This window comes from Achroia grisella, unplaced genomic scaffold (assembly GCF_030625045.1).
Source record: "Achroia grisella isolate CSIRO2021 unplaced genomic scaffold, CSIRO_AGI_Agris_v1 utg11170, whole genome shotgun sequence".
In the NCBI taxonomy this organism is placed as follows: Eukaryota; Metazoa; Arthropoda; class Insecta; order Lepidoptera; family Pyralidae; genus Achroia; species Achroia grisella.
Window position 1 is genome coordinate 276,512 of NW_026712583.1, and position 11,131 is coordinate 287,642.

Below are 11,131 nucleotides of genomic sequence, written 5' to 3' on the forward strand. Positions count from 1 at the left end.
TTGAGCTGTTTCTGAGATTAGCTTCCGTAAACACACAGACATAAAGACAATATAACTCTATAATCATTTTGTAAACTATCACTATTTTGGTATTTATTACGATGATGAAGTTTTTTTTTAAATTTGAATGGCAAATAACCTGACGGCCCGCCTGATGGTAAGTGGTAACCGTCGCTTATATAGGTACATGAACAGCACTACGGACATCATATAACATCCATATTATCTCTCATATGGACATCACGTTAACATATAACGTCCATAGTACCTCTCATACGGACATCACGTTATCATATACCGTCCATAGTACCTCTCATACGGACATCACGTTATCATATACCGTCTATAGTACCTCTCATACGGACATCACGTTATCATATACTTTCCATAGTACCTCTCATACGGACATCACGTTATCATATACCGTCCATAGGACCTCTCATACGGACATCACGTTAACATATAACGACCATAGTACCTCTCATACGGACATCACGTTATCATATACCGTCTATAGTACCTCTCATACGGACATCACGTTATCATATACCGTCCATAGTACCTCTCATACGGACATCACGTTAACATATAACGTCCATAGTACCTCTCATACGGACATCACGTTATCATATACTGTCCATAGTACCTCTCATACGGACATCACGTTATCATATACCGTCTATAGTACCTCTCATACGGACATCACGTTATCATATACCGTCCATAGTACCTCTCATACGGACATCACGTTAACATATAACGTCCATAGTACCTCTCATACGGACATCACGTTATCATATACCGTCCATAGTACCTCTCATACGGACATCACGTTATCATATACCGTCCGTAGTACGTTTCATACGGATATCAGGTTATCATATAACCTCATGCATTGTCATTCCAGAAGACTATCATGCCTTCATAATTTCAATGACGCATCTTAGAAAACAATCTACATGGCAGTTGTTACCACTTACCATCAGTTTAACAGTCAGCTTTTTTACCATTCAAATAAAAAAAAACCTGATTCTACAGTTCACCGTGTACTCTGGTCTAATTCTTGTTATCAGTTACTTAATCTTAATTTAACTCCGCCTTTAAGTAATAAGAACAAAGAACACACATAAAACTTGTAGACTCGTAAAACTAAACACAACAAATCAAAGGTTCTATAAAAAAAACATGCCACAGATAATGAAACAACTACAAATCACAATTGTACGACTCAACTTCTGCCATAAATTGATAACAAACTTTTTGTCTATTTGTCCACCTCTACGGATTTGAAAGGAAGAAAGAAATTCCTAACTTTGGCGTCGATAAAAAAAAGTGTCAAGACTGAAGGAAATCTAGTTGACCGCTAAAATGACAAAAATAATTATTTAATTTTTACAATTCACTAATATAAAATGGCTATATTGTCTGTGGTTTGTGGATATGTCCAGAATTTGGTTCACTGGTGAGTTTTTTTCTCAAAAAATATCTTTATATTTTTAGAGTCGGTCAGATTGCATGACAGAAAGTAACAATATTGCTTAGCTTGGGAATAGATGGCGGTGTGTCCTCTAGTTCCAAGCTAAGTAGATCTCGTGTTATGGGTACTAGAAAACTGATATATATAGGTAATTAGATTTTTTTTTGTATAAATATATAGTTTTTTTTTGTAATTACATAATATACGTAGAAAACACCTAGATTGAGACAATTACTCATGAATACAAACTGCGGATACAAAGTCTTGACTTTGTATCCGCGACCATCGAATCAGGTGCTGTGCTAAACCGCTAGATCACCGAGGACTCAACCAAGTCAAGCTATAATAATAATAATAAATAACCTTGGACAATTAACAAAGCATCATCTAGTACCACGGTAAGCAGACCTTGTGTTATGGGTACTAGACAACTGATATAAATACTTAGATATATTTTTTTTTGTAAATACATACGTAATACACATAAGCGCTCTGACGTATACAAACAATCATACTCATGAATATGCATATGTTTGCACCGTGCTAGGAATCGAATCCGCGACAATCGGAAGTAAATCGGTGTGCTAAACTGCTAGACATATTTTGGTTCTATATTTATGAATGTTTAATTCGTCGTTGAAGATGAAATGTTATTTTTAAATTTTGTTGAGTTTTCTTTAAAAGCTGAAATGATAAACAGCAAGCTAGCAGCAGGTAAATGCTGGAAATAAATTATTATATGTTGAAAATAAAATAATACGACCATAGTACATACAGCTAGTATACAATAATATTACGACGTCTCCCTGCAAATAGTTATAGCACTAACTTTACGACTGCTCCGGTGTGAAACGTCAGTCCAAAACACAGTTATTATTTTTTATGATTCAGATAAGAACTTATATTTCTTGAAAAGTTTATTTCTTAATTATATTTCTTTAATCTGTTTTTTAAACTTTCTTCAAAATTGTTTATAATTGTTCACATTGTACAAACGAAATATTTACCGTTTTAATATTATTAAAGCTTATTCCTTATTATGTTGTGACTATCAAATAACACCCCTACTACTGGACATCTCCAGTAGTAGGGGTGACGGTTTTTTTTTAATTATTCTAATGCTGTTGGCCGCAGCTGGCCTTTACAGCGTTAACGAACGATAGGAGTGTATTTGGGACTCCAAATCTATGGAAGGAGTATTTTTTGGATGATAATGGAATGGCGCACCTGCCTGCGCTAACGGTTTACGCTGACGGGGCACCAGTGGCGGATGATAAGATGAACATGAAGTCAGGTCAGTTAGCCCATCGTGACAAATTCACCAAGAATTTATCACGATGGTTTCCAGGGGAACCGCGTGGAGGTCAACCTGACATATACATTACAGCAATAAGATAATCAATCCATTATCTTATTACTAACAATCCCCTTTCGTCCCCTAACTTGGAAGGAGTTGTGGAGCGACTGAAAGCCAACTCCCGCCTTACGGCTACGACTCTAATCTGAGAGCACTGCTTGGCGTTTGATCATCGGTTCAAGCAGTCGTAATTTCGATCCCCGTTTGAATTGGACGGGGGATCGATCGGAAGAGGTGACAGTGTACGCAGAAAAGGCGAAGAAAGCGGGTAGATAGATCTGTCTGCTTGTAATCAATGTTTATATCGCTATCTCCAGTCGATTCGTGACCAGACGTTTATAACAGGTTGAAATATCTCGTCTATATATCTCGTGTATTCCTTTCCCGGCTGCTCGTATGCCCTTTTTGTCTGAGTTACCGCCCATAAACAGCCATCCTGTACCCCACTAATTACGAAAAACTGGAAGGGATAACAATATATTTTATGTAATGTTTACAGTGCTTCTTAATCAGATAGTTCAGGTAGGTTTAATAATAATTGACGTCCTCGGTTGTTGCGTGTTGCTCTTTTAAATAAATGCTGTTCATTTTTAAGAATTATTTTACTCTTTGTTGTACCTTAAAAAATACAAAACAAAGTAGGATATTTAGAGTTTGTAGATACAAAAGGCGATCTTATCGCTTAATCAACTTCTACCAGACAACTTTTGGATATAGGAGAAAAAACAGAAGCTGGTTGATAGCGTATGAGTGGAATGAAAGGATTTTTTTCTGTATACAAACTGCTAAATAACAAATTTGATAAAAATTAATAGAGTAATAAAATAAAAGTATCAGATATCAGAGCAGACAAGTGGTTATAAGCAGCAGGCATAACTGGTGAGGCAGCCATTACTTCGTACTGTAACTGGCTATTAAGAAATGAGTTTTTATATCGAAATTTGTATTTTAAAATTTATAGTTTCTCTTTAGTTTCTTGTTTGATACTTCAATTCCTTCTTTCTATTCCTAATTGTCAGTAGTCTATATTAATATATTTTCTCCGTTTACCCAGTCTTTTTTCTTATTACTACAACCACAGATAACATAATATTACATACTACAACACAGCGCTCAGTGAATACAAATTTCCAAGTAGTAAAGTTGACATAAATAAATGGATAGTTACTTGAGTGACAAAATAAATCAGTCATACTTATCAGAGCAGACCAGTCCCTATAAGCAGCACCCGTTCACGAGTATAGTGAGTGAGCAATGATGGCTCGCTCAACCATATTTTAGGGACCCTCATGACCCGTTCCACCACGCCATCTCCTGTTGTGATAGATGATTTTATACAACATTTTCATTGGTAAAATGATACTTATGTCCAACAGATCAGCGGGGAAGTGGGCAACTACACGTTTCATTGTTCTATGCAACCCAAATGATTGATGACATAGCTGCAACCAAGATGTATACTGACCATTACCATTGGCAAAGGAGTCTGTTCGGACACAATGTTAGTAAAAGCTAAATGACTACTACTTTATTTTATTCTCCATCAGAATAGAATAGAATAGAATAGAAAATCATTTATTCAATTTAAGCACTTTTGAATAGTCATAACAATTTGTTTTTTATCTACCACTCGCTCGAAATGCTGTCTCATCACAAGAAGAACGAGCAAGAAACTTGTGTGTTGCTCTTTTAAATAATCCTTGTAAGTTTACATTTACAAGTCGAAACGTGTGAATACAAACTACCAACCAGCACTAATTTTTTGGGTCAAATATAAAAACACAATAAGATTAAATCAGTCGTAGTGATAAGAGCAGACCAGTCCCTACAAGCAGCACTCGTTTACGAGTATGACGGATGAGCCAGCCATCACTGCACTCGACCATATTTTAGGGATCCAAATCAAAATGTGTCGGTTCTCAATTCGAGTTATAATAACATAACTCGGTTGTTATTTAAAAGTTAGTGCTTCTTATACGGTCCTGTATTTTGTATAAAATAATAATAATAATAATAAAAATTTTTGGGAAAAAAAAAATAATAATAATCATCTTTAGTTGTCTCAAACAAAAACTTTTTACACAATACAACTATTGCCCATACAATAATATAATTTAAAACTAATGAATGAGACAAAACGGTCTATAACTCAGTGAGGGCAGTGAGTCCACCCTCTCTGCTATTCTGTTATAGCCTTTACCAGTAAAATACAATGTGAGATCGATGACGACGATAGCATATTAAGTTAAGTTTAGTATAAAATGTGAATAGTAGTTTTTTATTCATCGTATAGTGCGAGATTATTACCTTGTCGTAACACACTTAGTTAGATAACTGTACGGGAGGTACTCATTTTTAACTGTATACCTTCAGAAATATTTGTTTTGTTTTATATAGTTTATACAATGTTTTTTTGTGGAAATAAATATTTTTATTATCCTCACTATCATCGTCTCGCTCTCTCAGCTTTATTATTATTGTTGTAGTAATAAGAAAAAAGACTAGGTAAACGGAGAAAATATATTAATATAGACTACTGACAATTAGGAATAGAATGAAGGAAATTGAAGTATCAAAAACAAGAATGTAATATAAAAAGAACTATAAATTCAAATACAAATTTAGAATATAAAACGTTTCTTCATTACAGTACAACAATTATTAGATGAGGATATCTATCTTTAGAATTTGAGTAATGCGATTGAAATGAGTCTTTTGTGGGTTGTACTCGGTTATTATTTTCAAACTATTCTAAGGCCATTAGCCCGTTATCCGCCTTATTTCTCGTGTCACAGTTTTCGTTCCTATACTCCTCCGAAATGGCTTGACCGATTCTCATGAAATTTTGTGAGCGTATTGAGTAGGTCTGAGAATCGGCCAACATCTATTGTTCATCCCCCTAAATGTTAGGGGTAGTCCACCCGTAATTTTTTTTTATTTTTAGACAAAATTTTTAGTTTCTACTTTTTTATGATACAACATACAAAAATACATACAATCCTAAATTTTCATCCTTCTATCATCAACCCCTATTTTTTATAGCGTTATTAATTTATATCGCAAAACAACGTTTGCCGGGACAGCTAGTTCCTTATATAAATTCTTAATACAGTACACCATTATCTCAGCTCATAATATATGAAGTCGGTCTATTAATAAATCAACGTCTATGTGACAGACTCGACCCATTGGCTTTGCGGCGAGATATTGCATCTCTGTGCATTTTCTACCGCATATATCACGGGGAGTGTTCTGAGGAATTGTTCGGATTAATACCAGCTGCTGAGTTTCACCACCGTACCACCCGCCAGAAACTGAAATACCATCCTGATCATCTGGATGAATGGCGGTCTTCCACAGTACGGTTATCTAGAAACTTTTTGCCTCGCACAACCACATTGTGGAATCACCTTCCAGCAATGGTATTTCCGAACCGATACGATATTGAAACCTTCAAGAAAAGAGCTTATTCCTTTTTAAAAGGCCGACAACGTACTTGCAATTCCCCTGGTGTTGCGGGTGCTCATGGGCGGCGGTAATCACTTACCATCAGGTGAGCCGCATGCCCGTTTGTCACGTGTTATAAAAAAAAAAAATATGATTATTTCAAAAACACTTACATATAAAAATGAAATAAATTTGTATTGTATTGTTTAATGCCATGTACTTCGGTACATAATGTTGTTTACACAGAAGTACTTATATTAAATACTAGCTGATCCCGCGAACTCTGTTCCGCCTCGGAATTAAATATCATAGGTTTTTTGCACAAAAGTCTTTTTGAATCAAACAGTTTGTATAAGAAAATAAAATTATTGTTCTTACCATTTTCAATGATTTTTTAAATATTTCTCACCAATTAAACCTTTCTTGGAGTTATTTTGTATAACTCCAAACACAAAATTAGCCAAATCGGTCTAGGAGTTCTCAAGTTTTAGCGTGACTAACAATTGTTATTTCATTTTTATATACAAGAAAATTTTTAAATGAGGTATATCAATTTTACTACATGTATCAGAGTTTGATATAGCAGACATTATGGGTAGTATCATAGTCTAGATAACTTTAAAGATTACGATAAAGAAACAACAATCGCAAAATATAAATTAGAGGGGAGAACAGTGAACATCCATATCACTAAAAGCGATCTCCTTCAGGTAATTTTTCGATTGCCATTAATTCTGATTATCATCGCCAAATTTAGATTTGAATACGACTAAACCTAATACCAAATTGCTAACAAATTTAAACTTTAATTAAGATTTAAAGATATTTTTACCGTACCGTATACTGTAATCGTGCATGAAAATAAGAATGTAGCAATTTGGTGAATCATTTCATTCGAGAAATCGGTAACCATTTTATGATGTCAGATAAATACATTCGTTTTTAATTTATTGGCTTAATATTATTTCAACCCTTTAAATAAATGATTGCATCAATTTATTTTTATGAGCAACTCTTTTGATATAAACACATAAATAAACCACAATGCAACCGACTACGAGATAAAACTATACTCAACTAAGTAAGAGTGAAACAGCAAAGTGTTGCCCTTGACTTTACCATCGAATCTTTACCATCGGGCTTTTTCACCCTCAGTTAGGGTCACGGAGCGAAACCGGCTTTTTCTCCAGGGGCGACAGGCCCCGTTTATCTGGAACTAGACACCGTTTTTAGCAGTTCCCATTATGCTTGTACTTAAACGTGTTTTAACACGACCAAAGGTAAAGGTAAAGGTACTTATCAGAGAGATCCAAGAGAATCGGGGCTGTCCCGGCAGGAGCGTACGTTTCTACTAGATTGCACTAGGTATGGTCAAGAGCAGAGTGGAGTAATAGCATTGTTAATGTCGATACGTGCCGGCAGTTAAGTGGTAATGTTAAAACCCGTTTAAATTAAATTAACTATAAGAATACTGTGTAGTAAACGAAAAAGTATACAAATAAGGTATTTTATATTGCCTACAGAAGCTCGTGTTTGATTTTTTTTGTTTTTTCGGATAAATAAATAAATATATTTCTCCATAGTTCAGTGTATCTCGATCAACTTGTGGAGATAATAGTGGAGGCCCAGCTGGCGCGGTGCAGATGTTGAGGTCCTGGCTCCATGCACACGAGGATGCTCAGGTAATATTAGTCTATTATGAAAGCAAATAACTTTTTAATAGATTTATATATTTTTTTAATTCTGCTACAATTAGCATGTCTGAGACCACAATTATCGCGGAAAATCCACTACCGTTACTTCTGTATTAGTGATCAAATTCCGACCGTTATTGAATTAAGCTGTGTTTCTGTTGGTAGGTGAGATATAGCAGTGAAATTAATTAGGGTACCGTGCAATAACATCGTAGTACTCCGGAATGGTAACGCACGAGTGGTACATGATGACTTTATGTCCATTTTATTTGAATTATTCAAATGCTGTTAGCCGCAGCTGGCCTTTACAGCTTCACCGAACTATAGGGGGCGAGTGTAGTTGCCACTCCAAACCTGCGGAAGGACTTATGGAGCGGCTGATGGCCAACTCATGTTTGACGGATAAGACTTTATTCCGAAGACACATAGCCAGGGGTTCGAACCTAGGTCAATCAGGGATGTGGATGTCGAGCGTCCGGACGCTCCCAGGTGTAAATAAAATTATTTTAGAATATATCTATACTATACAGAAAACGAAAATATAGCGAATTGTAGAATTTATGCAGCGTCATCTAACGTTGAAGGGGTGAATAAATTTGGACATAATATATTTATTATTTTTATCTAAATGTATTTTATAAAGGTAATATTTACTTTTTTCGATTATATTCGTAACGCCCTTCATGTATATGACGGTAGCCACAGATGGATCCAATCCCCGTCCAATACAAACGGGGATTGAAATTACGAGGGCTTGAGCCGAGGTTCGAACCCATAGCGATGCCTTCAGACTAAAGTCATCCGTCAGGCGGGAGCTGGTCTTTAGCCGCTCCATAAGTCCTTCCGTGGGTTTGGTGTGCCATCTGCACTCGCCCCCTATCGTCTGGTGAAGTTTTAAAAGCCAGCTGCTGGCACCACCACTAGAGTAGTCCGAAAAAAAGGCCACTAACTACCAGGTTGGCCATAAGCTAGTTCGCCGTTCCTATTACATAAAAGATCTTTGGGGCAGGCCTATGTCCAGCAGTGGACGTCTTCCGGGCTGCGATGATGATGATGATGATGATTACATAAAAATTTTTTTTAACGCTACGTTTTGTTACATTTTTATGCAGGTCATGTTAGCGAGCGTGCTGGTCGTTATTGGACTGTGGTGGATGGTGCGAGCTGTGTTATCATTGCTTATCAACCTTCTGTGTCCCTTACTAGTCGTTCTACTGGCTGTTGTAAGTTTATCTTAAGACACAACTCAGATAGTGCCTAGTCTCAAGTTGTGTTTTGGGTACTAGACAACTGTTATATATAGTTAGATTTCTTTTTGTAAATACGTACATAATATACATAGAAAACACCATACTCATGATTACAAATGTTTGTGTCGTACGCGGAATCGAACCCGCGACCATCGGAAGTTATGTGTATGGCACACTCCGCTAGATCACCGAGGCCGTCAACAAAATATCTGTCTACACGGCGGGGGATATGGTTTAAATTTCGTTTAGCAGTTAGAAACATTGCTATATGGTTTTAAACTGCATTTTTACTGGCCAGCTCATATTATTATTTATACTTATTAACCTGGTCTTAACACGAACAATTTTATAGCAAATAAAGGTATTTATCTCTCTCGACGTTTCGACTAGGTTGCACAGCTGTGGTCACGAGCTGACTGGAGTAACAGCGATGTCAATAGAGTAGGTGACAGCAGTTTTTTCATCTACCGTCACTAGATTGTTCAACGAAATTACGCTACACGTTTAATAACATAAATAACTCGCTGTGCCCACGTTTTCATTGCGGGAAATTTATAGCCTATATATTATTCTGATATATAAGCTACATTACTATAAAGTTTCATCTAATTTTTTTGCGTGAAAGAGTAACAAACATCCATCCATACTTACAACTATATAATATTAATATAAACACGAAAATTTAAAAATAACAGTTCATATCAGATGTCATGTTTTGTTTCAGGTTTGCGTACCCCAACTTCGAACTCCCTTACTTGGACATAACTATCCCATGTTGGCAAATCTACTACGGAATATACTAATGAAAATGGCTGAAAATATAAAGACCTAATATTTTTTTAATTTAATAATCACCTTGACCGTTGAAGTAAAAATTTTAAGTCGTGGAATCAAATAAAAAAATTTGATATTTATCTGGGCTAATTTGATTAATTTAGAATTTCTAAATATTCTCAACTCTTCTTGAGTTGCGAACATTTTCTACTGTCTTGGTAATAGAAGAAAATTTTCAATTATATTTGTTTAAACATATGCTAGTCTATATTTTAGTAAACTGATTATTAAACTAATTAACCAGGAAACTAATTAAAACTGAACTAATTCAGATGACACCAGTTGTAGATTGTATATATATCTATACTAATAATATTATAAATGTTAAAGTGTCTGTCTGTCTGTTTAGTTTTGTTTCACGACTAAAAACAGCTGTAACAGATTAATAAAATTTTATAGAAATGAAGACAATACATTTCGATATTTGGTATAAATGTAAAAATTGTAAGTATAATATAGATGAATAGATGGATAGAAAAACGTGTGTTACTCTTTCATCCAAATACTACTGATTTGGGTGAAGCTTTACAGTAATATAGCTTACTAGCTGTCCCGGCAAACGTTGTTTTGCCTTAAAATAAAAAGAAAAATTTAGGGGTGGACTACCCCTAACATTTAGGGGGATGAAAAATAGATGTTGGCAGATTCTCAGACCTACTCAATACGCTCACAAAATTTCATGAGAATCGGTCAAGCCGTTTCGGAGGAGTATGGGAACGAAAACTGTGACACGAGGATTTTATATATAGCTTATATATACGACATAATAACATGTAGGCTATAATTTAATGAGATATTATGTAAATTGGACAAAATATAATCATTACATAGTATCAAACAAAGTCGCTGTCGCTGTTTGTCTCTATATATGCTTAAATCTTAAAAACTACACATCGGATTTTGAAGCGGTATTTTTAATAGATAGAGTGATTCGAGAGGAAGGTTTATATGTATAATACATGTACAACCGTGCGAAGATAGTAGCTAGTACAGAATAAACTCTCAAACTCAAACTCAAACAACTTGATAAATTTTTATGCTATTTTTGGACCAACATAGTCATTAGTCAGCT

The 11,131-nt window shown here is 35.3% G+C and overlaps 1 protein-coding gene across 1 annotated transcript; it reads left to right on the forward strand.

Annotated features, from left to right (window-relative positions):
- The first annotated feature begins 1,331 nt into the window (after positions 1 to 1,331).
- On the forward strand, positions 1,332 to 10,139 carry LOC131850156 (uncharacterized). The gene is made up of 5 exons (XM_059200333.1): positions 1,332 to 1,462; positions 4,211 to 4,335; positions 7,865 to 7,963; positions 9,088 to 9,198; positions 9,950 to 10,139. Exons 1-5 carry the CDS (start codon positions 1,441 to 1,443, stop codon positions 10,055 to 10,057), a joined length of 465 nt encoding a protein of 154 aa, XP_059056316.1. The 5' UTR covers positions 1,332 to 1,440; the 3' UTR covers positions 10,058 to 10,139.
- Positions 10,140 to 11,131: the final 992 nt, after the last annotated feature.

What these genes read in the sequence shown, in the direction of transcription:
- LOC131850156 (XM_059200333.1), top strand. Translation starts at nt 1,441, where the DNA reads ATGTCCAGAATTTGGTTCACTG. An exon ending in GTCCAGAATTTGGTTCACTG is followed by an intron (nt 1,463 to 4,210) that starts GTGAGTTTTTTT and finishes TATGTCCAACAG; the next exon opens with ATCAGCGGGGAAGTGGGCAA. An exon ending in ATGCACACGAGGATGCTCAG is followed by an intron (nt 7,964 to 9,087) that starts GTAATATTAGTC and finishes ATTTTTATGCAG; the next exon opens with GTCATGTTAGCGAGCGTGCT.